The following is a 27,055-nucleotide window of genomic DNA, read 5'->3' on the forward strand; positions in this document are numbered from 1 at the left end:
TTTTCCGGGAAAATCCAGAGAGGGGGCAAGTAACGGTTTAGGGCTAAATCTGGAGGAGGGAGGAAGAGAGAAAGATGATTGAGGAGAAAATTTGGGGGAAAGTGTAGATTTTTGATTTTAACAAGCTCTCTTCTTTGCTGTAAAACTGCAGGATCCAATGTCAATCGCCATCATCCTTTCACCTCGTACATTGTTAATGGGCCTTGTTTCACGGCCCGCGAAAAATCAGTAACTGGATCGGCTCAAAATGACTAGTTTACCCTTATGGATAATTAACTAAGAAAAAGTGAAGAGTGAGCCTAATGTTTATTAGGCCCAAATACAGTTACTAGCCCGCTAATTAACCATATCAGTTTCTCCGTAGGAGATCATTTCCCCACGCAACGATCGGTTTCTTGTAGCGCTCTTCTTTCTTTTCATCACTCTGCGAAGCAGTTACTCTCACTCAGCTCCGATCATTCTCTCCGACTATCGTTTTCTCCAAGACTAATGGTGAATCGTTTTACCGTCACTCTCTCCCCGCGCGAAGCTTAGCTCTGTGTTAAACCCTAACTCGCCGCGTCGGAAGCAATCGAGCTCGTCCCGCTTCGGAGCATTCGCTTACACTTGCGCCGGCGAGCTTGGTTTCTGATCGGGATAGAGTTTTTCAGGTATTGAATAGTCTTATCTCTGGATTTGTGCGTTGCTCCGTTATTCTTTCGCGTTATCGGGAAAGATTTTGAGAATTTAGCGATTCAGCTGGAAGAGTAGCGTAATGGTAACAAGATTATATTGGGGGAACACGATACCACTGCTTCATTTATATGATATGCGCTTTTGTCTTACTAGATCGATTCATGGATTTAGATGTTACTTTCGCTGAGCAGTTAGATGCACCAAGATCTAACTATCAAAATTTGAGAAGATATTGTTTCCATAACTTACTTTTATCAAGCTATCTGTTTTACTTTTTCCAACTCCCTATCGTTCTTAGTTCGAACAGTTTAAGGCTACAATGAATGGGGAAGATGGAAGCTTGAAGAGGCATTCACGTGATAGTTTAGTGTACCTCACAACATGTATGATTGGGCATCTCGTGGAAGCGCATCTTAAAAATGGATCGGTTTATAGTGGTATATTTCATGCTGCTGATGTGGAGAAGGATTTTGGTGAGGCTCTGAATCAGATTTTTTTGCTTTTTTTTTAGATATGTGAAACATATGAAAACATTTCTATTTCTTGCCATTTCTAAATTTCTTGAAACTTCCAGGAATTGTTCTAAAGATGGCATCCCTGGTTAAAGACGGTACTTTACCAGGGCATAAATCTCGTTCCCAGTTTGTCAGAAAGCCACCTTACAAGACATTCATTATTCCTGCGGATGAGCTTGTGCAAGTTGTAGCTAAGGTGTGCTTCCTTTTATTACATGCGAACTTTTGTTTCTGTTCAAGTTTATGTCAGTGCGTTACATTGCAGGGACATTACGTTGAGATTTGATACCTTCATTCCTTTTATGATTGATGTTGGTGTTAGGATCTCTCCGTAGTGAGTGACGGCAAGTTAAATGCCGTTCAGAGTGACAAGTCGGGGGAGCTTTTGACGGATTCTTCTATATCGAAGTCTTGTCGTGTTGTTCAGAGAAGCGAGCGAAAACCCAGGGTACTTGACGGTGAAGCTCCTGAGGGTCTGGATAATGTGTTTGATGAGTCTTGCAGAAGGTATGTATGTATACATATTTGAAATTTCATGAAAATTTATTTATTGGATGCTTCTATGCAAATTTATTTCTTATCTGAACAGTTTAGACGAGAGAATGGTGGGAATGAAATGAATGGATTATTTTTCTATCTTTAGGCTGATTGTGATCTTCCTTTTGGAAAGCTTTTATCTTTCTATCTCTCTGTTGAGCTAGATTTTTTTTAGTGAAAGCATATAGTATATTGTGAGAAAGATCCCTTGGTGAATGTCCATAAGAGTAGGAAGACTGCAGTTTAAGGTATATATGATCGCTGGAGAATGATAAAGTCCTTTTCTTTATCCGTCTACCCTCATAATCTTGAGCATAGATTATTGGTAGCTGAGTATACGTGTCTTGTATGTCTGTACAGTGAAGAACAAGTGCTCAAAGCTACACCTCTAATGGTGTCATCTCAACTAAAGGTATCTTCTCTTTCTCTGCTCTGTATGATTCTGGCTTGCTGTAGGGTTTAGTGTTTTCTCGATATTTGTGTTCGCTTAAAACATAACCTTGCAATGAAGAAAGTTACTCTTTTAGTTTTTACTTTGATGGTCTCTCTTTGAGTTGCCATTCTCAGTGTTGATGCATATACTTTTTCCATTCAGGTTCAAGAAAGTACAAGTCTTGTTCAAACTGTGGAAGAAAAAAATTCGCCCGGCAAGGAATCTGCTGAGGCGTCACCGTCAAGTATGAGTTCAAGTCAGCTGACGTATACGCCTGAAGAGGGGAAAGAGGAAGGTATCGAATCATTCCTCAAAGTGGCTACTGTAGCGTCTCGAGAAGCCGCTATCGCTTGCCTCACTAAGTGCAAGTGGAATCAAGACGACGCCATCAGTTATTTCTTTGGAGATTACACAAAAGCTGTATGTAACCTCTGACTTGCTCTTTTCTCGATGTGTTTTCTTGATGGTCTCTCTCTCTTTGAGTTGCCATTCTCAGTGTTGATGTATATACTGCTTCCATCTGTCCATTCAGATTCAAGATAGTCCAAGTCCCGTTAAGGAATCTGCTGAGGCGCTGTCGTCAAGTATGAGTTCGATTCTGCTGACGAATTCGCCTGAAGAGCAACTGTCTCGGTTGAAAGAGGAGATTGTCAAATCATTCTGCGATGTGGTTATTGTAGCGTCTCGAAAAGACGCAGAAGCTTGCCTCAGTCACTGCAAGTGGAATCAAGAAGACGCCATCCGTTATTTCTTTGGAGATTACACAGAAGCTAATCCTGAAATTGCGTGGTCTCAGGCAGTATGTAACCTTCTGTTCCTTTGCACTTCTTACTATGGTCCTGCTTGTTTTATCGAGTTGTGTATGCTAAAAGCTTTGGCTTCAAACCAGAACCTGAATCATAGATACATAAGACAAGAGGAGTTAAAAATATATTATTGTTTTGATGACCTTTCTTTGGATTGATGACTGGTCTTCTCTGTTTTCATACGATAGTTTTAGAAGAACGGAGCACAATGTTGTTGGTACACTGCTTGCTTGCTTGCACTTCTCCATTTTACATTCTGAGTATTTATGTTGAAGGGTAGCTTTGATAGTGTTGGCTGAATTGATGCTGATGATTGTATCAATGCCTTCCTTTCTTTGCGTCTAAGCATCTTGATAGTTATTTGGTATCATGTTTGTGCCGAAACGCTATGGTTTTTTGTTTCCTTAACTGCTGTGCACATCTGTTTTTCTCAAAGATTCCACTGTTTTCTGATGCATGAGTCCGGCACTTTTTATGCTTATTTTGTTCCGTGATGGCGAGGCTATTCTTTTGATTGTATTTTCCCGTAAGATAGTAATCATGGGTTTCAATGGTATAGATGGAAGAGTAGCATAATGGTAACAATATTATATTGGGGGAAGATGCTGAACACCACACTACTGCTTCTTGTATATGATATGGTTGACCTCTTTTTTGAAAGTATTTTCTAGCAGAACAGTTGTTGATATTTACCATTCATTTTCAATCAGGGTGAGAGTCAGCCCTTTCAGAATGAAACAAATGCAGATCAGAGCTGCTCTATACCTGGTGATCACGCTGGTCACCTTCCCTCTGAACAGCGGTCCAAAGATTTTCCTCCCCAAGACAGCAGTACCAGGTCATTCTTTTGCCATAAGGCTATGGGCTTTTAATCATCAAAAAAACTTCTCTCACAGTTGGAGTTTCTTTTCACAAAACAGTGAGAGCCAGTTGGGTGAGCGAAGAAACAACAATAATCCAGAGGGTGCCCGCAGTAACAGAGTAAATTCAACTCCATGTTTATTATGCATGTTTAATCAGTGATTGCGTTTGGCGTTGTTCTATTATTTTTAACATTGTTTCTTTGGCTTCCTTTTGTATTTACACAGACACCTGAGAAATCAGTTTCTGGTTCTGGTCATGGAGGTATATTCCACTTTTTTCTTACTCTTTTTCTATATCTGCACGCCACTATATTTGTTTATCCGATTTGAATGCCCACAGAAGTCTGAACTTGTTTTCCTGTGCTACACGTAGAAGGCTGCTCACATTTTTTCACTCTACCTGACACTAATATTTATTGTCACGTTGATCTCAACTGACTATCTACTGGCCGTCAGTAATGTTCCACTCTGATGATGACCTCTTTTAAAGTCGCCAAATGGAATCTAGAAAAGTTGCTTTTGTACACAAGCAGTGGTGAACCTGTTAAGAAAATGTTGTGTGTTTGGAATATAGACATCAAAGAAGGTGGCGGTGGAACCTCGGCCTCGAAGACTGTTGCTGAGAATGAAAGGCAAGTCAGTCAAATTTCTGGTGAAACAAAATCTGAAAGCGCTTTTGGGCAGTCGGATTCTAGAAGAATTTCAGAGAGCGGCCCAGCTACACCGACGTCAACTCGTCCTGGACTATCACCAAGCTCGCCAATTAGTTCGTTGCCCTCATCAGAAAAGTCGACTCTTAACCCGAATGCAAAGGTTTACTTTATCTACTTAATTTGTTCAAACTTTGATAAAGTGTTGGTTGAATTGATGCTGATGATTGTATCAATGCCTTACTTTCTTTGCGTCTAAGCATCTTGATAGTTATTTGGTATCATGTTTGTGCCGACACGCTATGGTTTTTTGTTTCCCTTACTGCTGTTCACATTTTCGTGCAGAATAATCAACACAACATCTGTTTTTCTCAAAGGTTCCACTGTTTTCTGATGCAGTCCGGCTCTTGTTTATGTTTATTTTGTTCTGTGATGGCGAGGCTATTCTTTTGATTGTATTTTCCCGTAAGATAGTAATCATGGGTTTCAATGGTATAGATGGAAGAGTAGCATAATGGTAACAAGGTTATATTGGGGAAGATGCTGAACACGATACTACTCTTCATTCATACCACTATAACTTTCGCTGAGCAGTTTTGTCTGTGGATTCACCAAGATGCTATTTTTTCAACTCCCTATCGTTCTTAGTTTGAACAGTTTAAGGCTACAATGAATGTGGAAGATGGAAGCTTGAAGAGGCGTTCACGTGATAGTTTAGTGTACCTCACGACATGTATGATTGGGCATCTCGTGGAAGCATATCTAAAAAATGGATCGGTTTATAGTGGTATATTTCATGCTGCTCATGTGGAGAAGGATTTTGGTGAGGCTCTGAGTCAGAATTTATTTATTTTCTTAGATATGTGAAGCATAGGAAAACACTACTATTCTTTTCTAAATTTCTTGAAACTTCCAGGAATTGTTCTAAAGATGGCATCCCTGGTTAAAGACGGTACTTTACGAGGGCATAAATCTCGTTCCGAGTTCGTCAGAAAGCCACCTTATAAGACATTCATTATTACTGGGGATGAGCTTGTGCAAGTTGTAGCTAAGGTGTGCTTCCTTTTATTAAGCATATGCGAACTTTTTTTCTGTTTAAGTTTCTTAATGCGTTATATGGCAGGGAAGGGACATTACGCTGAGATTTGATATTTTCATTCCTTTTATGATTGATGTTGGTGTTAGGATCTCTCCGTAATCAGTGACGGCAAGTTAAAAGCCGTTCAGAGTGAGAAGTCGGTGGAGCTTTTGACGGATTCTTCTATATCAAAGTCCTGTCGTTTTGATCAGGGAAGAGAGCTAAAACACTGGGTACCTGATGGTCAAGCTCCTGAGGGTCTGGATAATGTGTTTGATAAGCCTTGGAAACGGTATATACATACATATTTTGATTTCATGCAAATTTATCTATTGGATGCTTCATATGCAAATTTGTTAGCTAGATTCTTAAGACGTCGGTTTCTTATCTGAACAATTTAGACGAGAGAATGTGGGAATGAAACGAATGGATTATTTTTGTGCTTCCACATTAGGATTGGAGATCTTCCTTTTGGAAAGCTATTATTTTTCTATCTCTCTGTTGAGCAAGATTTTTTGTTTATTGAAAGCATATAATATATTGAGAGGAAGAGCCCTTGGTGAATGTCCATAAGATTAGGAAGATTGCAGTTTCCATATCTCTCACAACATGGCTATTTGCTGGCAGTGGGGGATGGGATCAGTTTAAGGTGAATCAGGAACGGTTTGGAGTAATGAGCACCTTCAATGAGGAAATGTATACCACACCACTTGACAGAGGTCTTTGGACTAGAGAGCTGGAAGAGAAAGCCAGAGAGATTGCGAGAGAGATTGAGGGTGAAAATACCGGAGATCTTCATGTAGCAGAGGTTATTTTGGGGAGTTTATTTGCACAACTTGATCTCTACATTTTCGTTGTTATATAACTCTAGATCTCTAATTTTCATGCCTGCAGGAAAGAGGCCTTCAAGTTAATGAGAAATTTGATACTGACGAGGAAGCTAAATACTCAGCTGTCCGTCGAGTTGATGGATTTGATGATAGTGGGTTTGATGAGGAAGACGACAAATTGCTGGACACTTGCAACGATCAGACTTTCGGTGGTTCATCTACTTCTATTGTCCAGAAGCCAGCTTCTTCTAGTGGCCAGAAGCCAACTTCTTCTAGTGGCAAGGGTTATGGGGTATGGTTGACTTCTTTTTTGAAAGTAGTGTCGAGCAGAACAGTTGTTGATATTTACCATTCATTTTCAATCAGGGTGAGAGCTGCTCGATATCTGATGATCACGCTGGTCACCTTCCCTCTGAACAGCGATCCAAGTATTTTCCTGCCCGAGGCAGCAGTATAAGGTCATTTTTTTGCCATTAGGCTACGGACTTTTTAATCATCTAAAAGACTTCTCTTACATTGAGAGTTTCTCTTGACATAACAGTGAGAGCCAGTTGGGTGAGCGAAGAAACAACAATAATCCAGAGGTTGCCCGCAGTAACAGAGTAAATCTAACTCCATGTTTATTATGCATGTTTGATCAATGATTGCGTTTGGCGTTGTTCTATTATTTTTAACATTGTTTCTCTGGCTTCCTTTTGTATTTACACAGACACCTGAGAAATCAGTTTCTGGTTCTGGTCATGGAGGTATATTCCACTTTTTTCTTACTCTTTTTCTATATCTGCACGCCACTATATTTGTTTATCCGATTTGAATGCCCACAGAAGTCTGAACTTGTTTTCCTGTGCTACACGTAGAAGGCTGCTCACATTTTTTCACTCTACCTGACACTAATATTTATTGTCACGTTGATCTCAACTGACTATCTACTGGCCGTCAGTAATGTTCCACTCTGATGATGACCTCTTTTAAAGTCGCCAAATGGAATCTAGAAAAGTTGCTTTTGTACACAAGCAGTGGTGAACCTGTTAAGAAAATGTTGTGTGTTTGGAATATAGACATCAAAGAAGGTGGCGGTGGAACCTCGGCGTCGAAGACTGTTGCTGAGAATGAAAGGCAAGTCAGTCAAATTTCTGGTGAAACAAAATCTGAAAGCGCTTTTGGGCAGTCGGATTCTAGAAGAATTTCAGAGAGCGGCCCAGCTACACCGACGTCAACTCGTCCTGGACTATCACCAAGCTCGCCAATTAGTTCGTTGCCCTCACCAGAAAAGTCGACTCTTAACCCGAATGCAAAGGTTTACTTTATCTACTTAATTTGTTCAAACTTTGATAAAGTGTTGGTTGAATTGATGCTGATGATTGTATCAATGCCTTACTTTCTTTGCGTCTAAGCATCTTGATAGTTATTTGGTATCATGTTTGTGCCGACACGCTATGGTTTTTTGTTTCCCTTACTGCTGTTCACATTTTCGTGCAGAATAATCAACACAACATCTGTTTTTCTCAAAGGTTCCACTGTTTTCTGATGCAGTCCGGCTCTTGTTTATGTTTATTTTGTTCTGTGATGGCGAGGCTATTCTTTTGATTGTATTTTCCCGTAAGATAGTAATCATGGGTTTCAATGGTATAGATGGAAGAGTAGCATAATGGTAACAAGATTATATTGGGGAAGATGCTGAACACGATACTACTCTTCATTCATACCACTATAACTTTCGCTGAGCAGTTTTGTCTGTGGATTCACCAAGATGCTATTTTTTCAACTCCCTATCGTTCTTAGTTTGAACAGTTTAAGGCTACAATGAATGTGGAAGATGGAAGCTTGAAGAGGCGTTCACGTGATAGTTTAGTGTACCTCACGACATGTATGATTGGGCATCTCGTGGAAGCATATCTAAAAAATGGATCGGTTTATAGTGGTATATTTCATGCTGCTCATGTGGAGAAGGATTTTGGTGAGGCTCTGAGTCAGAATTTATTTATTTTCTTAGATATGTGAAGCATAGGAAAACACTACTATTCTTTTCTAAATTTCTTGAAACTTCCAGGAATTGTTCTAAAGATGGCATCCCTGGTTAAAGACGGTACTTTACGAGGGCATAAATCTCGTTCCGAGTTCGTCAGAAAGCCACCTTATAAGACATTCATTATTACTGGGGATGAGCTTGTGCAAGTTGTAGCTAAGGTGTGCTTCCTTTTATTAATCATATGCGAACTTTTTTTCTGTTTAAGTTTATCTTAATGCGTTATATGGCAGGGAAGGGACATTACGCTGAGATTTGATATTTTCATTCCTTTTATGATTGATGTTGGTGTTAGGATCTCTCCGTATTCAGTGACGGCAAGTTAAAAGCCGTTCAGAGTGAGAAGTCGGTGGAGCTTTTGACGGATTCTTCTATATCAAAGTCCTGTCGTGTTGATCAGGGAAGAGAGCTAAAACACTGGGTACCTGATGGTCAAGCTCCTGAGGGTCTGGATAATGTGTTTGATAAGCCTTGGAAACGGTATATACATACATATTTTGATTTCATGCAAATTTATCTATTGGATGCTTCATATGCAAATTTGTTAGCTAGATTCTTAAGACCACGGTTTCTTATCTGAACAATTTAGACGAGAGAATGTGGGAATGAAACGAATGGATTATTTTTGTGCTTCCACATTAGGATTGGAGATCTTCCTTTTGGAAAGCTATTATTTTTCTATCTCTCTGTTGAGCAAGATTTTTTGTTTATTGAAAGCATATAATATATTGAGAGGAAGAGCCCTTGGTGAATGTCCATAAGATTAGGAAGATTGCAGTTTCCATATCTCTCACAACATGGCTATTTGCTGGCAGTGGGGGATGGGATCAGTTTAAGGTGAATCAGGAACGGTTTGGAGTAATGAGCACCTTCAATGAGGAAATGTATACCACACCACTTGACAGAGGTCTTTGGACTAGAGAGCTGGAAGAGAAAGCCAGAGAGATTGCGAGAGAGATTGAGGGTGAAAATACCGGAGATCTTCATGTAGCAGAGGTTATTTTGGGGAGTTTATTTGCACAACTTGATCTCTACATTTTTGTTGTTATATAACTCTAGATCTCTAATTTTCATGCCTGCAGGAAAGAGGCCTTCAAGTTAATGAGAAATTTGATACTGACGAGGAAGCTAAATACTCAGCTGTCCGTCGAGTTGATGGATTTGATGATAGTGGGTTTGATGAGGAAGACGACAAATTGCTGGACACTTGCAACGATCAGACTTTCGGTGGTTCATCTACTTCTATTGTCCAGAAGCCAGCTTCTTCTGGTGGCCAGAAGCCAACTTCTTCTAGTGGCAAGGGTTATGGGGTATGGTTGACTTCTTTTTTGAAAGTAGTGTCGAGCAGAACAGTTGTTGATATTTACCATTCATTTTCAATCAGGGTGAGAGCTGCTCGATATCTGATGATCACGCTGGTCACCTTCCCTCTGAACAGCGATCCAAGTATTTTCCTGCCCGAGGCAGCAGTATAAGGTCATATTTTTGCCATTAGGCTACGGAATTTTTAATCATCTAAAAGACTTCTCTTACATTGAGAGTTTCTCTTGACATAACAGTGAGAGCCAGTTGGGTGAGCGAAGAAACAACAATAATCCAGAGGTTGCCCGCAGTAACAGAGTAAATTCAACTCCATGTTTATTATGCATGTTTGATCAATGATTACGTTCGGCGTTCTTCTATTATTTTTTAACATTGTTTCTTTGGCTTTGTTTTGTATTTACAGTCACCTGAGGTATCAGTTTCTGGTCATGGAGGTACATGCTACTTCTTTCTTACTCTTTGTTCCTCTTTTCAATTTTAAAAGCATGGCTCACAGTTTTTCTCTTGGCCTGAAACTAATATTTATTTTCACGTTGATCTCAACTGACTATCTACTGGTGCTCTGTAATGTTCCACTGATCGTTACCTCTTTTAAAGTCGCCAAATGAAAAAGTTGCTTTTGTACACAGGCAGTGGTGACCTGTTAAGAAAATATTGTGTGTTTGGAATATAGATATCGAAGAAGGTGCAAATCTTGGTGGCGGTGGAACCTCCTCGGCTTCGATGACTGTTGCTGAGAAAGAAAGGCAAGTCAATCAAGTTTCTGGTGAAAGAAAATCTGAAAGCTCTTTTGGTCAGTCGGCTTCTAGAAGAGGTTCAGAGAGCGGCCCAGCTCCGTCGGCCTCAACTCGTCCTGGACTATCATCACCAAGCTCGTCAATTAGTTCGTTGCCCTCATCCGAAAAGTCCATTCTTAACCCGAATGCAAAGGTTTACTTTTTCTACTTGATTTGTTTCAAACTCTTTGTTGTGTTTACTAATCAAAAGTCATTGGGTCTGATCAGGAATTCAAACCATCGCAATCACCAGCTCCTGTACGGCCTCAATCTCCAATTGCAGGTGGCTCATTCTACTACGCTGCTCCACCTCCACCGGTTCAGCAGATGCCTGTAATGCCTGCTGGTTACGGAGTAAGTTCACTTTGTTGTTTTATAGAGCCTAACTTTTACTAAAAAGAAACGAAGCAGAAGTCTCTAAAACTCTGGCCATGTGAAAAGCATATGCAGATTCAACCGCAATATCCTGGACAGCAGCAGCTGCTTCGTTATCCTGGCCACGAGTATCCTCAAACTTATTATCCTCCAAATGCACCGCCCCAGGTATGAAGACACTAAGATCACGAAGAACCCTACCTACACTCTTCACAAAACCAAAATAAGTAAATAAATATTAACGAAATTAGAAAAAGAAGTGTAATGATGAAGGACTTGTTGTGATGTTTTAGTATCAGCAGTGGCAGCAGCTGATGATGCAAGGTCAGGAGCTGATGATGCAAGGTCAGTATCCTAGGCCGCCGGATATGATTTACATGCCGCTGCCTCCTCCTTACCAACCGGTTATTATTTCCCCTCTTCTACATCCCTTTTTTTTCTGGTTTTTGCTTCTTGGATACTGAGATATCTCTCTGTTGTGTTTTACAGGGAAATCCACATAATCAAGGATGAGAGTAATAAACAGTTGGTCATGATGTTGTTTTTCTGAGAAGGAAGGACTTAAACGAACTAACCAACACTCTGTTTTGGTTTATGCACCTTTCTCTCACTCTTGCTTAGTCAATTACTGGAACCATTTTCTACTTTTTAGATTCCCCATTGGATTTAATATCTAGTGTTAAAAGGAAAAAAACAAAAGAACATAACAATGTACTTGTACTCTCTTGAATCTGAAGGTGTAAATATTTTAGAGTTTAGCTCATTCTCATGTGTCTTAATTGCATACTCCCGTAATGTGAAATTGAAATTGATGAATTTTCTAAGATTCTTTTATAGACAAATTATGTAAACAAGGAATGTTAAACTCTTTACCAGCTTAAGATTGAACTAACAGAACCATTGTTATGTACAACAAATAAATCATTACTATCTATTTGCATGCATGGGACTATTATGGTGGGAAACAACTTGGTTAGTCTCGGTTTAGCATAAATTGAAAATAGATGGATGATAACGGGTTGGCCTAGAATGCTGTTCTGGAAGATATTTGGATCGATTTTAAAAGTTTGAATTTAGAACAGATTCTTCAAAGCTTCATTAAAGAAAAGTTTTAGGTCATGCCAATCGCCAACCGTATTCCAAGACTTGTAAAATAATTTGCAATTTGTAAGGGTAAAAACAAGTACAAACAACATATTATGTTTGTCATAATTTTTCCAGAATGAAAATGAGACCTATAAACCAACATATCTCTCCATCCATACACTAAAAAAAGGCTCCTCATAAAACTTGCGAGCCAAGAGAAATGAATGGGGCCACAAATCCAGTGCTTAATCAAAGTCAAGAAACTCCATTCTCTTCCTCATTGTTCCTCTCAGCTCACCCGCTTCCCTCTCCACTTTTTGCGCCTACACCACACAAGCAGTCCCCATAACCAAATGATCAGCAAACACATCACAAGTTATCCAAGTTTGCTAATTAATTTGTAGTTAGAGTATGTGCTCTGACGCCTTACCCTTTTTATCTCTGTCTCTGAGACGCGAATCATGTGTGGAGGAAGCTCCTCTCTCTCTGTGTCCTAACACATGGTTTAAGGCCCAAATCAGTGAATTGAAAAAACACAAAGTGAGACAACAAAAAAAGAACAAGGAGAAGTCTTACCATCTCACCAATCAGAACAACATTCTCTCCACGGATTACATAGAGGCCTAAAGGAATGTCGCAGTATTGCTCACCTACAATGACCCTCTCGCACGCACCTTCTAGAACCGCATTGGCTGTGTATTGACAGCAAATGACTTTTAATCTATCTCACTTATCATAAACATAGGAGAACGAAAAAGAAAAGGTGAATACCGAATTGATCAAAAGAACGGAGAGTTCCCATAAGCTTTCTACCATCTCTAAGGAGCACAAGTATTTTTCCTGCATCATTATTCATTAATAGCAGAGCCAACACCCATAAGTATCTGATGCACAATGAGTCATATTCGAAACATGTTATATTATACTTCTTTTAACGTTGAATCAAGAATGAACCGGTAATGCCTGCCATCATATTTGAAATCGTGCAATGCTAACAATAATCATTGAACAGTATGAATCGACCAATTAAATAAACTAAAAGCTTTGATAATTCAATTTCATGAGCAATAATTTAGACTCTCCGCAGAACTTAACTAACAAGTTAGCAATAAGAAATTAGACACTGAATAGTTCGCAACATTGAGCTCTAAAATGCAATTAGCCAATACATAATATACACAAACGGTTGAACGAATCTGTAAAACAGAGAGAAAGAGAGAGAGAGAGAGGGATTACTATCGAGATAACTAGCGAGTGAAGTCGAAAGATAAATATCTTCAGGACCAGCCCAAGACATCCTCACTGACTCTAATCCGATCTAAATTGAAGAAAAGTTTTGGTCTTTCTACAAAAACACAACCGATCACGTTGATGAGAGAAGGAGTAGCACTCAGACGAATCGAAAATTTAACAAAAAGGATAAATTTAGGTTTAGGGTTCTTGATTCAACTTAAGGAAAGCGATAAAAAGGTTGAGACTTTCTACTCTGGATCGAAACCACGGACACGGGTTCTTCGAAAAAAATATAAAACCCGAATCCGATCCAACTTGGATGAGAAAATCGTTGCAGGCGAGCAAAATCGACACCACTGGTTCTCTTGAAATATATTCTTCGTTTATCCCTTTTACAGAGCTAAGGGCAAAACTGTCATTAGACTCTAAAAATCAGTCAAGACCGGACTTAACTTACCCACAATTACAAGTTCGGTCAGAAAAGTGGACCCTTTGATATATGGCAGCAACGACGTCGTTTATAAATGGGCTTGGGCCTGACTGGGTTGTCATCAATATTTAAAGCAATGACAATGATTATAATCATTTTGTTTGTTTGTTTCTAATAATTCTGATGTTTCATCAAACTCAAACTCTTTAACTGCAGTTGTGTGCTTAGCTGTGGATTGTACGAATAAACAAAATTACACTCAACAAAAGGGATTCTGACATCCATTTCATATGATTTGACATGAACACAACAAACAAAAAGACAATGGGGATGAATAATCAGTCAGTCTCTAACCGAGCAATGTAGGTGTCATAGTAACTCCCAGCTTTCTCAAGATCTCCCAGCTCAGTATAACAATCTGCAATAGCTCCATACGCTTCAGTGCTCCCAGAATCTTCTCCTTCCCTATTCGAGATAGCCAAAACCATGTTGTGATACTGTATGGCTTCTCTATACTTCCCTTGACGCTGCAGCGAAGCGCCTAACCCTCTGGCAGCCTTCTTCTCTTCGATGGGGTCTCCGAGACTCTGCGCAAGTTCCAAAGCGATCTTGAACTCCGCAAAAGCTTTCTCTAGCTCTTGATTCCTCAGAAAGGTCTTCCCTGTCTTCAGCTTGGAGATCAACTCTTGTTTCTTAGGGTCCACAATGATCTCGCTCTCTGATGGGATTCTAGCTCCTACCGGTGCGTAGCTTAGCCCTGGTGCGTAAGACTCGATTTTGGCTTGTCTCCGAAGGGCTGTGTTGATCTGTCGAAGCTGTTCGTTAAGCCTCTGTAACTCCCCTTTCCTCTGCCGAGCAACCAACCCTGGATTGTCCAACAAAGAAGTGTTATTAAAAGTACAGTTATGTAGAAGCGTATACAGAAGAAAGAGGACGTTACTAACCTCCAACAGTGGCTCCAACAAGTGCTACAAGCAACAGAACCGGCATGTTGAAGATGGAACTCTCTGGTTCACATATCTCAGCAGCCAACGCTTCGAGAGGTGTACCAATCATAAGGGAGTTTGTCAACAACACTGTCATTACAGGTAACTTGAGCTTCCCGATTCCCTGCGACAATCGATGTCCAAAGGCTTACTTACTATCACAATCGAAAAACATGACAAAACTAAAAAAAAAAAAAAAACTGAGTCAAGCAGTATTCAAAGAAGAGAAAACTCATAGGTTTTTCCAGATGTATATGGCAATATACCTCAAAAGATGATAAGTTTTCAAAACTTTCCACAGTGCCAAATGGTGTTCGTAAGATGCCATTGCTTTCACTCTCATTGGGCTTGGTAGACAAAAGTTTAATCCTGGAGACAGGATGATGCGCTCGAGGTGTTCTGAGTAAGGAGTAGTCGATAGATGTAGCTAACTTCCCAGTCGCTGAAAGAAGAAATGGCGACAAAAAAAAAAACAACTTAAGAAAGGACCAAGAAGTAGCCAATTTATTGAAATGACAAATGAGCCAACAAGAAAGTATGAAGACAACACGAACTTGAACTACTCTTTAAGTAAATGCAATACGTACAACGAATATGATTCACAATCAAATCAAAGTTCCTAATAAGAATGCAAATGAGAAGAACTAACGATTTCAAATCAAGATTCATAAACACTCATAGTAAAACCGTCTTCTTCGTTCCTTCATATCCTAAACCATCCACAAGCTACTCCCCTTATTGAACTTAATCCATAAGTGAATTCTGCTGTCTCGTTAGCAAATTAGGATCACTCACAACACAACACAACACAACACAACACAACACAAAGCAACAGAGAATCTGAATTCGGTGAAACGATGAGCTAACCTGGACCTCGAGAATTTTCGCGCGGCGGAGAACGGACGGCGGAAGTATGGGAGAAGGAGGAGCAGCACCGGATAATCGCCGCCATCTCTCTGAGGATGTTTTTAAACCCGCTTCCGCTAGGCTGAGTTTTATTTTATTTATTTATCCAAAAAAACTAAAATAATAATTAATTTCATTATCAGCGGTGGGTGATGAGATTACTCAGACTGCCCCCATTGTTTCATTTTAATTACACTTTTGCCCTTTCACACATCTTCACTGTTCAGTTTAAAACGCCGCGTTTTGAGCAGCTTTTGCCATAGAATCAGTTCACAAGATTATATACCTTCCTGCTACACGAAGCATCAACTGCACTAGAGGCCAAGGCTTCAAGTCCTGAATTTTGTCCAAACTTGGTTATCTTTTACTTTACATGAACGAACATTAGTTCAACCTTTACTCACAGGTTGCAGTCCAACAAAGGCTTAGGCACACAAAAACATTTTATACACCGTTCTTATTATTTGCGTTATGGTTCTACAGTACCAAATATTTGCATTATGTATGAACTATCATCACACGTGAAGACGGTAAGCAGGAACAGAACACAACTCATCATTGTTTCATACCATATGTTTAAGTACATTACAAAATGATCAAGATTGAGTATAGACTGAATCCAGTTTCTGTAGTATAAGCAGCATACTGGACCAGAGATTTTTGTATAATGTGAATTCAATAGGCAGTACTATAGATTAGGATCAAATCATGATTAATGCTCTGCCATTTTATGCACTAAACACAGTTTTGTAAGGAGGAAAAAAACGTAGCTCATCATTGTTTCAGACTCACAGACAACATTTTCATCAAATATGTTTTTTAAGTACAGAAAAAAAATGATCAAGATTGAGTATATATTGTTTGTTCAACTGATTCAGTGTCAGCCTTTTTAATAGGATCAGAGGTTAGATTTAAGTCTCTCATCCTCAGTCCTAACGTGGTTTCTGGTAATGTCACCAATTGTGGGACAACCAGAGAGGGCCATAGTTAACTCAAACTCATTCTTCAACATCTCAATCACTTTCTTCACTCCATCTTCACCCTTAGCTGCAAGCCCATAGACTATAGGCCTCCCTATCTGCATCACCAACAAAACAAAAAAAGTGTCACTAAATCAACTTGAAAGATGTATACCAAGTCTCCCAAACCCCAACACTGAAAAGCTTACAAGAACAGCTTTAGCTCCTAGTGCCAGCGCCTTGAAAACATCTGTTCCTCGTCTCACTCCTCCATCAAGCAAAACCGGAATCCTACCTTTAACAACATGAACAACCTGCAGTTTCAGAAACAAAAACAAAAAAGCTTGTTCGTTAAGAAGAGTAAGTATGTTCAAAAGCAAGGTTAATTTGATTGGTTTACCTCTTCTAAAACAGTTATAGTAGCTGGAGAATAGTCAAGCTGGCGACCCCCATGGTTGGATACAATTATTCCATCTACACCGGCTTCAACAGCCTTAAGAGCTGCCAATATAATCAGTTATATCGTATGATGTCACACGCACATGCTATATAATGGAGTATGATATAGGGATCTTACCGTCTTCACGTGTTAGTATTCCTTTGATTAGTATTGGCAACTTTGTAATAGATCTTAACCACTCAATGTCCTAAACATTTTTGCAGTGCAAACTCTATAAGGAATACACTCGCATTAATCTCATGGACACAAAATAGAATCATCCATTCACAAGCTTGTTACCTTCCAGTTTAAAGAAGCATCAAGAGCACGAGAGGCAAAGGCTTCAACCCCTGAACCATCACTCTGAAAACAATTTATCACATCAACAACATGTAATGTGAATCAATGAACCTTAAGCTCAAGCTATACTACTACTCACAGGTTTGACTTTGGTTGAAAATAAACCTTCGAAGTTCCTCAGCTTCGGTGGTATCATTCTACAGAAAGAAGTTTGAAAATACCAATTCACAAACTAAGTTTTATTAGATAGACTATAAGGAAAGTAAAAGAAGCTAATTCATGTGAGAGTGTTAACTTGTTCTTTATATCTGCTTCCCTTCTACCAAGTTTAGGAACATCAACAGTCAAAACTATGGCCTTGTATCCAGCTCTCTCAACCCTTCTCACCACCTGAGCACTTACATCACGTCTCTCAAACACCTACAAAACATATCAGAGCCAACTAAGAACTGGTGTCAAAGGCTAAAAGATTCAGATATTGAGTGTAACTTACATATAATTGAAAAAACCGAACCGCGTTACAACTAGAAGCAACCTCCTCAAGAGTGCATGAAGACATACTTGATACTATCTGAAAACTCACACAACCAGAAAAAAAAAACTATATTCATCACCTTAAAACCTAAACATAGTGCAAAACAAGTGTTCCTATTCTATAAACATCTTAGTACCATAATAGTGTTACACGCAGCTGCAGCTTTAGCAGTGGCGGTTTCTCCTAACATAAAAAGACAAAAGATAAATAAATCAGTTCCAAATCTAACAACTGCATATATATTATATATTGTTTTACAAAGTTATGAAACATAAGAGTAAACAGAGAGACCTTCTGGATGAGCCAACCCATGACTTCCTGTTGGAGCAATCATGATAGGAGCTGAGAGAGGATAACCCAAGATTCTGGTAGACATATCTATCTTGGTCACATCAACGAGAACTCGAGGCCTAAACCTGAAACATCACAGCACACCAAAAAACGAGGGAGTCACTAGGTTGTCACCCACTTAACTTAAAAGGATAACTGCTATGGATATGTTACATGATTCTACTGAAAGCTTCCATATTTTCCTTGAGGGTGTGTTGATCCCCTGCTCCTCCGCTATAGAAGTCATAGTACATCTTAGGGAGAGCCTGTCTCGCCAGCTCTTGAAACTCATTCACGTTTACTATTTGGTCCATCTCTATCTAGATTATCATATCAAAAGAAAGAAAGTCAAACACTGCTATAATAAACCATATACAAGAACCTTTGCTCTTACATCAAAAGATTAATACACTAGACAAGGACCAGTCTTAAAACCAAAGTGTATCCATGGACTTGCTTCTCGTCTACTTTCAAATGAAAATTGTGTGAAAGTAGTTAAGTTCTTGAAACAACAACAAATAGCTACCATTGGCTAAAGATCATTAAGGTTGTCAGAAGTAATTTTTTGAAAGAAAAAAAATAATATATGATATAAAGAGCTGAATGTAGTAGAAAGTACTCACATATCTGAAGAAACCCAGATGCAGATACAGTAAGGTCAACGCTATTTCTTGTAAAGTATATAACATTTGATCTCAATATCTTATCATGATACTGAATCATGCGACCCTCTAACTCCTCCAGAGTGTTACGGCCCATATAGATAAAATTGGTCGGCCCAATAAATTAGTAACCCATATGAATAAGGACGTCAACGGTTACTTGTTGGTCATGATTCATGAAACAATGAGAATCAACATTCAATAGTCTTACCTTATGTAAATGTCCTCAAAATTTTCATAAACTGGAAAGTAGCCGTTGGATCATTGGAAAGAAAAAGGAAACTAAGAAGAATACAAATAAGACGAATCCTTGTTCTTAGATTTTCATAATCTTTGTGGTATATTTCTTTCTCTCTGTAATGAATCCTAAAAGATGTGCTGCTTGCAAATATCTGAGAAGAAGATGTCCAAAAGATTGCATTTTCTCACCTTATTTCCCTCCAAATGATCCTGATAAATTTGCATGTATCCACAGAATCTATGGTGCTGGCAACGTTTCCAAAATGCTTCAGGTATAATATGAAGTCTTTGTGTGTATATATATATCTGTATCTTTCTAACTTCTAAGTCCCCTTGTATTAAAAATATTGATGGTGGATCTTTGGACAGCAACTTCCTGTTCAGACAAGAGCTGAAGCAGTTGAATCTTTGTCCTTTGAAGCAAAGTGCAGAGTAGAAGATCCTGTTTATGGATGTGTTGGGATTATTTCTTTACTCCAAACTCAAATTCGGAAAACTCAAACCCTTTTGGCCAAAACTCAAGCTGAGATTGCCGTTGCTCAAACCAAACATAGCCAACACACAAATCTCTGAACTTAATGTAATTTTTCAGTTCCATCTATAATTTTTCCAAATAAAATCTCTTATTTAATCTCTGTTTCTGATATGCATGACAACGATATGTACTTGCTACCATACTCCATACCATACATCTTGCTAGGAACTTTATTTAACTGTTTCACCAAGTTTGTCTCATTGCTAAATCTTTTTAATTGCATAGAATGAAATTATCTTCCAACAGTGTATATAAACTGGTTAAATAAACATTGCCACCCTTTTGTTTGTACTACCAAAATCACATCGATACCAAACCGATAAGGACATGTTTCCGGTTTGATACAAATTTACAAACGTAGGCTCAACCACTATCAGAGCAAGGGATGATGATTATGGATACAAGCGGAACTATTCTCAATGATACATTGACCTGGAAACAAAGAGCACGTAATATCTCAGATCATTTCACTCTTCTACACTCTTGTGTCGTGCCACTCTCTGCGATGTGAATCATGTGTTATCTTTCATTTGCTTGGATCCTATGAACCCTTTGGTCTCTCAAATCATTTCCCTTTGCTACGAAAATTGGAGAGTGAAAAGAATGACCTTGGTGCTGCAATAAACATGACGGTTAAAAGTCAGTTAAAAGCATATAGCTAACAGTCAAAGAGTGTGAGATCCCAGCTTCGCTGTATAATACAATGGAGTAGACATTTGAGATCTCAGTTCATATGATTAAAAACTCGGATGGTTAGTGTCTAGATTCTTTGGTGTTTCATAATATACCTTCAACCCTTAGACTCTATGGAGAGTAAAGAATGGTTAGGAAGATTACCTTTTACAGAAGTTCCTGACGCCTGATCCTCTTTCAGTTTAAAGCTTAACGGTGCACTTGTGTTTTGGGCTGTAATTAACATCAAGATGAACATAATGAGAAATCATTTTCTCACTCTATTATTGATGACCCATTTTGGATACTGTGAGAAGATTTTTGAGAACCAAAAAGGTTTGTTACCTTGTTCATTGAATAGCTCACTCTCGTTAAAGCTATCATCAGAGGCCTGCGTCTGTAAAAACCCCATCCTCGACTTCCTCAAGTCTTCTGATGATCGATTCGCAAGATCTCTTCCATCTTCAGTATCATCATCCCCTTCAGAGGTTGTAGCAGAGATCCAATCAGACAAATTCTCAGCCGCACGGTTCTTCCTTCCAAAATTCAACAGCCTCTTCAACCCTTTAGTCACATCCTGCTGGCACTGACTCTGAGATGGATTATTATTACCACCACCAACACCACGTTTCTGAGCAGCAGCTCCTCCCCATTTCTTCCTCATCTGAGTTGTATCATTCTCAGTTTGGTTAAGGGAAGACAAGTTCCAGAAAGCAGGACTACCCACTGGTGAGTCCTCCACTGTAGCATGTGAATCCAGGAATGAACCGATGGTTTGATGATTTCTAGAAGGTAACTCAGCATTTGAATCAGGCTCAAGCTGAGAATTAGATTCACCATTACCACCCCATTCTTCAAACTCTTGACTACGTCTTGACTTCTCATTCTCTGCATCCGTAAAAGCTTCTTCTGCGTCATCAACCACTTCTTCCAGCTCCTCCTTTTCCATTTCCTCTGATCCTTCTGAAGCCTTATCAAGATTCAAAGGTACAGAAACATCATCCTCTGACTTCAACTGAGAGACATCTGCCAACTCAGCAGCTTCTTCAGCAGCACCTTTTCTGATACTTGCCGGCCTTCTTGGTTTCTCTTCTTCAGTTACAGCCTTCGGTCTAACAGAGCTTCTCGCCTGTGAGCGGACACCATTTTTTCCAACTCCCGAGGCTGGTTTCATCATGCCTTCCTGCTTCTTGAACTCGGCGAAGTTAGGGACTGACTGTGCAAGAACTTTGTCTTGTCCTCTCCGTCTAACAGCACTGGGTGTAGAAACTTTGGCTGAAGAGCGTGAAGCTGATGTGGCAGCGGTTCGAGCAGTCAAGGAACTTGTTTTGTTTTGTTGCAGCTTCTTACTCTGAGTGCTCCTGGAAACATCTTCATCTTCTTCAGTGAGGAATGAACTAATCGGATGCTGTCAAGACATTACATTATTAAAACTTTTTATTAGGAAACAAATGATTACATTTCACCCACGAAAAGGTTAAAGAAAATTTCAGAATATAGTGACGTATACCTGATCCTTTTTAGCACTCAGCCTAGAATTGAAGTACACAAGCTTCTCTGCACGTCGAACATCTGAGTCACGTCTTCCCGTAGACTGAGAAAATTTGGCTTTCATCTCAGAGTTACTGCGATCAAGTATATCTTGCATCAACTTCAACTTGGCTTCCTTCTCGGACCTTCTCAAACTCCAGTCTTCCTTCAGCTTCACGTCTCTCTTCTGCATATACTTCTCATATGACTTTCCTCTAGAATTATCTGAAAAGCTGATCTCTGGAAGTTTTTGCCTTGTGGTATTATCTCCATAGTCATTGTTACCAACCATCTTCATTGTCGGCGGAGTTTTGAACTTGTCTTCATCATTTGAGCTTAAAGTTGGCGTTGCTGGAGTCTTCTGATCCTCTGCTACAGGTCTTCTAGGCTGTGAAGTGGCAGCCTGTGGCTTACCTCTACGGACAGAACTGGATTGATCCCCCGGCACACGGAGCATGTGTTCAGCAAATAGCTTTTCAAGCTCGTTTGCCTTCACTTTCAATTCATCATTCAGCTCTTGGCTTCCCTTAGACGCTCTAGCCCTTTGAACTTGCTCTGCTGGGGACACTTGGCTCATAGTATCACTCTCGGAACCTTCACCCCTTCTACCTTGCGGTCTTTTCATCTGTTCAGAACCTAAAAGACGATGGTGCAAGAAAAATAATCAGAAGATTGCTAAATTTTCCCTTTTTGTCCAAGTCAGGATATAAAGAAAATGTACAAGTCTATAAAAGAATCTAGGCACGTTATCACAATTGAGAATTAGTCGTTTACCTATTCTCAGACTCTAACTCTTTAATAATAAAAAAGAATAGTTCAACAGTCATGAATCATGATCATTTTCAAGCATTAGAAAAACAAAGAAGAAACCATAGACGGCTAAGCATACAAAAGAATGAGTTAAGCAATGCATGATGGTTAGAGGAACTACCACACATGAACTATCTCTATATAAGAAAATGCATATAAAGGAAAGACCAAGACATTTTTTATTTTACTGACCTCCATAGACTTGTGTCTTTCTCTGACGATCCTCAACTGGTGGTGACTGCCTAGACGAAGGCTCTTTCCTAGGAGACTCTGCAGTTCCTCCATTGCTCCGGACACTAGATAAATTAGATTCAGTACCACCTAACTGCTGTAGTGTAGACAATGAATGACTCCGAGGATCTCTAAACTGTATTTGGTCCTGCTTATTTAATTCAAAATCGCCCATTTTGTTATCAGATTCATCATCATCTCTATTTGCATTCTCTGAGTATTTGCATTCATTATATGGAAACTTGGAACTTTTCTCCAATAAACCATCCTGTGAATTTCCTTGATGTCCCACTTGGCTATCCGTGCTCAATGGCATGTTCAAGTTTACCTCCTTGTCACCAAGATTGTTGGAGTTACATTCGTCTTCAGTCCTGTGAGAGCTCTCAACATGACTCAATCCGGTCTGCTTGTAGCCGACAGATTGTTTTGAAGATATACCACTTCCATCTTTGGACACTGATGAAGCCGGGGGAGTGCACAATGGACTATCACCAGTACCATCCTTCCTATCATTTCCCAAATCAATGCTCATGTCACTAGCACCACTCCATCTCCGCACAGAAGATGATAAATCAGAAGATAGCCTTTTCAGCTCAGTGGATTTCACCACAGCTGTTTTCCCTCCGGAGCTTTCTTTCTGCTTGTTTTCAAATAGGTTGATCCTCTCCTGCACGCTGAGCCGTCTAGTGAGCTGCTTAGTCTGACTTGCTAATGGCTCATTTTGCAATTGACCTTTTTTCTCCTCTTCGTCATTCTTTTCATCATGACTACTTTGTGGCATCACCTTTGCTTCTTGCTGGGAGTAACTGCTTCCTGTTGCACTTTGCCCTTGTATACGAGTTTGATGTTCTCTATGTTGTTGGGTTCTATTGGCTGCTAGGTTTCTGGAAGGGTCTTCACTGGGATCATCAATTGACATATCAGATTCCCAAGACGAACGTATAGCTTCTTCTTCCTGATTGAACCTCCAAGAGCTCATAAGCTCTGGCCTTCTCTGACAAAGTGCGATAAACTTGGCGCATGCTTCACTGCAATAAGCATAGCAGACCAAACATGATCAGAGTACTCACAACAGGTAGCTAACTAAGTTGAAAGCCAAAATATATTCTAAAAAGTGAGATAATTCTCCAGGGTTTAGAAATTGAATACTTTAGTACAGTTAGGCATCCTAGTCCTTTATAATCATGTTCATTCACCTACCAGTAGGTCTCAAGTGTCTATCAGACCAAACCTACCTAAATTAGAGCTTACAACTATGAAAAGCTAGAACTTATAATTACAGCACCAATCTTTTTGGTTTAAGCTCAGACTAAATTAGACAAGGTGACGTAATTGTTGTCTAGTCTTCTTGCGTGGAAAAAGGGCACACACATAGGGCAAAACAACAGGAAAGACCTGGCAAATAATATTAGAGGACATAACGTAAAGGATATCTTAGAACTTACTTCAAGCGATTAGCCCCAAATCGATCAGCAAATTGACTAAGTTCAGGGACAGTGACTGGGTTGAAACCAGCAGCTGATGCACGATTACAAGCAGTTGCCAAGTCCTGTCTAACCGCTGCAAGCCGTAAATCAATAGCTCTTAGTAGCTCCTTCCTGGAAAACATAAAAAAAGGAGAAAAAAATTTGCGTTACACATTTCAAGAGTGCACAAGAAATGTTGGTAGAAAATTTTAGCTAAATATTCATAGTTTTATCAAATGTAAATAGCAAGAAAGGTTGGGACTTTACTTTGTCACATCAGCTGCTGTTGTAGTTTCTGCGCCATCTGAACAAAGAAAGGTTTAGGCAGATTATGCCAAAGCAAGAAAAAGATGACAAACATGTAACTGAATATATCTCATGGACCTCTGTGGACAAAAATAGAAAACGATATAGTGCCTTCAGATTCTAAATGTCACTCTGCCACTCATAACTCCTAAGGCTTTTCTCATATTTGGCTCAGTGATTTTGGAGGCGTACATTTTGTAAACTAAACTCAGCCACTATAAGAGTCTAATCAAAAGGGGCACAATGATAGTTTATAAATGATACTTTTCTTGCATCCATAAGGCCTTACCAGTATTACAACTCTAATCCTTAACCGACACAAAATTTTCCATGGACGGTATATGTAACAGAATATACAATTACAAGACAAGTTAACCGTATGCATACCTTTTGCACCAGATCGCTGATCACCAGTCCCCTAAAGCAAGATATAATCAAAATCAATAAGAGCTCTCAAGTTAACTTAACACATCATTTGCTTACTTGAAATTAAAAGAGGTTCAAGTACCTCGCCGTATATTTTACGAGCAGCCTCTAACTGAGACATTTCCTCATCCAAAGCGCTAACCAATTCCAGAACCTCCGGGGTACTAACAAACCGTACAAACCTATAAAACATAGTAAGCAAACAAGGAAAATTAGCAAGCAATGAGTTCCACTCCACTGAAACTTGTATCAGAAAGGAATCAAAACCTCTCGAGTGTCCCTTTAGTAAACCAAGTTCCAGCATTATCGCTGCTTTCAACTTGCAGCTTTATAGACTGAGCTTCCCTGGCGACATGCTCTTCAGCGACTTTCAAATGAGCAACAAAGGGTTTGACCAGTCCAGAAGCAAGCTTCTCAGTGTTCCCCGCAGTAGAGACAAACAACTCACATCTGCCCAGTTAAAAAAAAAGTATCTTTTAAAAAAAAAAAAACAAACACTCTAACAAGGAAAAAAAAGAAGAAGCCATCTCCAAATACTAGTTAGTACCTTGAGCGCTTTGGGGAGAGTTGGAAGACGGCATAGTCAAGAGGTATAGCAGCTGGTCTCATCTTCTCTCCCTTTTCACATACCCAACAAAAGAAAAGTATCAGAAGCTGTGGATGCAAAGAGTCAAAGACAAAGTCACCATCCCTGAAAACGTAAATGCTATAGAGGAACTTGAAGCGGCAAAGAGAAACGGATCCACAAGGGTAACTCAAACAAGAAGAAGAAGAAACAGTGAATACATAGGAACCAATCTCAACTTTAAGAGTCTACAATACAATAATAGAAACTCCCACAGTTGACATCAATCACATTGCCAGATCTGCTTCCGATCAGGCTATAGCAGAGGCGTACCTGAGGAATTCAAAAATGAGATCTTTTTTTGGGACTCTTTCGGATTCAAATTGGAGGAGTCACTATCATTGACGAGTCTCTTTCTCTGCTTGTCTATGTAAAAGCAAATCTATCTTCAATACCAAAGTTCAAAGCTTTATTATTCGCTTCTTTAAAACCCTAACAATGGCGGCGATTGTTTCTGTTTTATCTCTGCTCGAAACTCTTTTGACTTAACTTCCTTCTTACTTTTAGTTGCTTCCGAGTGGTGGATTTGATGCATCTCCCATTGTCTCTCCTCCCGTTGTATACTCTCTCTTTGTCAAAATCTACTTTTTGAGAGAGAAAGTAGATTCGAGAGAGACAGAGAGAGAAAGTGTTTTTCAGACAGAGAAAATCACCATTTTTGTTGACGACAAGTACCCGTATACCGTGAGAAACAAAAACAAAAACAAAAGTAAAATTTGAAAATTTAAATAAAAATTAAAAATAATAGTCGGCAGTAAAATGCGAAATCCCGAAAATAGGGTTCGCCTAATATAATACACTTTTAATATAAGACTTGATTGAAAAGGGTAAATTAATAATGTTAATTTTAGGTTCCGAATGGTAACTGCGGTTCGAACGATGCGGGACAAACGGTTCAACTGCGATGCGGTTTTAACAGTTATAAAAACGTATAGATATATGGTATATGTAGAGATTTTTGTTACTGTTAACTGCGTTGCGGAACCGAGCGATGGTAAACATTCTAAGTCTTAATCACAAATAATCAACCATTGAGGAGTATTTTGGTACTTTAGCTTTCGGATCCAAAAATTTTAACGTGCACAATGATTGTGATTCGGTGTTTCAAAAGAGTCAAAATCGCTCTCTTTGTGTATGTATGTATACAAATACGTATATGCAGTTTCCAACTTTTAAACAAAAAATACTCTACTAAAATAGATATTGACAAAAAATAAATAATAAACTACTTAATCCACTCTGCTCAAAACTACTAATATTTTATTCTCTTATTAATAACACCAGTAACCATTTTAATGCCAACTTTTGGAGACACTTTAAACAGAATGATGGAGCCCATGAAAAAGGCTGGAAACATATCTAACTATAGGATTTCCCTTTTATAATTCCTCTGTAATTTCAAAAATTCGACTAAACTAAGTTACATTACAAACAAGCATGAATGTAACTTAATTATATGTC

General features: G+C 39.2%; 6 protein-coding genes across 29 annotated transcripts; 2 read left to right on the forward strand and 4 right to left on the reverse strand.

Annotated features, from left to right (window-relative positions):
• Nucleotides 1–357: 357 nt before the first annotated feature.
• LOC106439347 (polyadenylate-binding protein-interacting protein 4) lies at nucleotides 358–11,650 on the forward strand. 20 transcript variants are annotated; one of them, XM_048776419.1, is made up of 33 exons: nucleotides 359–650; nucleotides 974–1,148; nucleotides 1,250–1,386; nucleotides 1,513–1,697; nucleotides 2,088–2,139; nucleotides 2,323–2,580; nucleotides 2,693–2,959; nucleotides 3,677–3,804; nucleotides 3,887–3,947; nucleotides 4,055–4,091; nucleotides 4,404–4,642; nucleotides 5,128–5,302; nucleotides 5,396–5,532; nucleotides 5,665–5,849; nucleotides 6,185–6,365; nucleotides 6,452–6,679; nucleotides 6,754–6,845; nucleotides 6,929–6,989; nucleotides 7,097–7,133; nucleotides 7,446–7,684; nucleotides 8,170–8,344; nucleotides 8,438–8,574; nucleotides 8,709–8,893; nucleotides 9,229–9,409; nucleotides 9,496–9,723; nucleotides 9,798–9,889; nucleotides 9,973–10,033; nucleotides 10,140–10,170; nucleotides 10,410–10,666; nucleotides 10,741–10,866; nucleotides 10,954–11,055; nucleotides 11,181–11,291; nucleotides 11,377–11,650. In XM_048776419.1, the coding sequence occupies exons 2-33, from the start codon at nucleotides 995–997 to the stop codon at nucleotides 11,398–11,400; spliced, it is 4,563 nt and encodes a 1,520-aa protein (XP_048632376.1). In that variant the 5' UTR covers nucleotides 359–650; nucleotides 974–994; the 3' UTR covers nucleotides 11,401–11,650. The 20 variants fall into 20 exon arrangements, with proteins under 20 accessions (XP_048632383.1, XP_048632376.1, XP_048632378.1 ...); XM_048776421.1 differs by having other exon boundaries at nucleotides 10,963–11,055; XM_048776422.1 differs by having other exon boundaries at nucleotides 5,137–5,302.
• A 383-nt stretch (nucleotides 11,651–12,033) lies between these two features.
• LOC106439350 (sm-like protein LSM1B) lies at nucleotides 12,034–13,657 on the reverse strand. Of its 3 annotated transcripts, none has more exons than XM_013880774.3 (6): nucleotides 13,424–13,657; nucleotides 13,210–13,318; nucleotides 12,745–12,813; nucleotides 12,550–12,665; nucleotides 12,404–12,466; nucleotides 12,034–12,296 (listed from the first exon to the last, which is right to left on the reverse strand). In XM_013880774.3, the coding sequence occupies exons 2-6, from the start codon at nucleotides 13,268–13,270 to the stop codon at nucleotides 12,219–12,221; spliced, it is 387 nt and encodes a 128-aa protein (XP_013736228.1). In that variant the 5' UTR covers nucleotides 13,271–13,318; nucleotides 13,424–13,657; the 3' UTR covers nucleotides 12,034–12,218. The 3 variants fall into 3 exon arrangements, with proteins under 3 accessions (XP_013736228.1, XP_013736229.1, XP_013736227.1); XM_013880775.3 differs by having other exon boundaries at nucleotides 13,459–13,628; XM_013880773.3 differs by having other exon boundaries at nucleotides 13,210–13,617.
• Nucleotides 13,658–13,871: 214 nt separating this feature from the next.
• Nucleotides 13,872–15,671, reverse strand: LOC106439351 (protein FLUORESCENT IN BLUE LIGHT, chloroplastic). Of its 2 annotated transcripts, none has more exons than XM_013880777.3 (4): nucleotides 15,490–15,671; nucleotides 14,889–15,064; nucleotides 14,581–14,746; nucleotides 13,872–14,501 (listed from the first exon to the last, which is right to left on the reverse strand). In XM_013880777.3, the coding sequence occupies exons 1-4, from the start codon at nucleotides 15,572–15,574 to the stop codon at nucleotides 13,975–13,977; spliced, it is 954 nt and encodes a 317-aa protein (XP_013736231.1). In that variant the 5' UTR covers nucleotides 15,575–15,671; the 3' UTR covers nucleotides 13,872–13,974. The 2 variants fall into 2 exon arrangements, with proteins under 2 accessions (XP_013736231.1, XP_022572135.1); XM_022716414.2 differs by having other exon boundaries at nucleotides 15,496–15,620.
• Nucleotides 15,672–16,282: 611 nt separating this feature from the next.
• LOC106439352 (peroxisomal (S)-2-hydroxyacid oxidase GLO3-like) lies at nucleotides 16,283–18,780 on the reverse strand. 2 transcript variants are annotated; one of them, XM_013880778.3, is made up of 12 exons: nucleotides 18,715–18,780; nucleotides 18,266–18,411; nucleotides 18,053–18,177; nucleotides 17,898–17,944; nucleotides 17,720–17,797; nucleotides 17,522–17,646; nucleotides 17,366–17,423; nucleotides 17,227–17,289; nucleotides 17,065–17,134; nucleotides 16,888–16,988; nucleotides 16,697–16,801; nucleotides 16,283–16,606 (listed from the first exon to the last, which is right to left on the reverse strand). In XM_013880778.3, exons 1-12 carry the CDS (start codon nucleotides 18,778–18,780, stop codon nucleotides 16,427–16,429), a joined length of 1,164 nt encoding a protein of 387 aa, XP_013736232.2. In that variant the 3' UTR covers nucleotides 16,283–16,426. The 2 variants fall into 2 exon arrangements, with proteins under 2 accessions (XP_013736232.2, XP_048632393.1); XM_048776436.1 differs by lacking the exon at nucleotides 18,715–18,780 and adding an exon at nucleotides 18,486–18,703 and having other exon boundaries at nucleotides 17,720–17,804.
• A 16-nt stretch (nucleotides 18,781–18,796) lies between these two features.
• Nucleotides 18,797–19,670, forward strand: LOC106444014 (LOB domain-containing protein 24). The gene is made up of 2 exons (XM_013885554.3): nucleotides 18,797–19,265; nucleotides 19,363–19,670. The coding sequence occupies exons 1-2, from the start codon at nucleotides 19,113–19,115 to the stop codon at nucleotides 19,564–19,566; spliced, it is 357 nt and encodes a 118-aa protein (XP_013741008.1). The 5' UTR covers nucleotides 18,797–19,112; the 3' UTR covers nucleotides 19,567–19,670.
• Nucleotides 19,671–19,760: 90 nt separating this feature from the next.
• Nucleotides 19,761–26,269, reverse strand: LOC106439353 (COP1-interacting protein 7). The gene is made up of 12 exons (XM_013880780.3): nucleotides 25,868–26,269; nucleotides 25,517–25,587; nucleotides 25,237–25,419; nucleotides 25,052–25,151; nucleotides 24,931–24,961; nucleotides 24,505–24,541; nucleotides 24,217–24,369; nucleotides 22,733–23,799; nucleotides 21,711–22,366; nucleotides 20,546–21,608; nucleotides 20,366–20,434; nucleotides 19,761–20,143 (listed from the first exon to the last, which is right to left on the reverse strand). Exons 2-12 carry the CDS (start codon nucleotides 25,576–25,578, stop codon nucleotides 20,094–20,096), a joined length of 3,471 nt encoding a protein of 1,156 aa, XP_013736234.1. The 5' UTR covers nucleotides 25,579–25,587; nucleotides 25,868–26,269; the 3' UTR covers nucleotides 19,761–20,093.
• Between the last annotated feature and the right edge of the window lie 786 nt (nucleotides 26,270–27,055).

Source organism: Brassica napus, chromosome A3, assembly GCF_020379485.1.
Source record: "Brassica napus cultivar Da-Ae chromosome A3, Da-Ae, whole genome shotgun sequence".
Taxonomy (NCBI): domain Eukaryota; kingdom Viridiplantae; phylum Streptophyta; class Magnoliopsida; order Brassicales; family Brassicaceae; genus Brassica; species Brassica napus.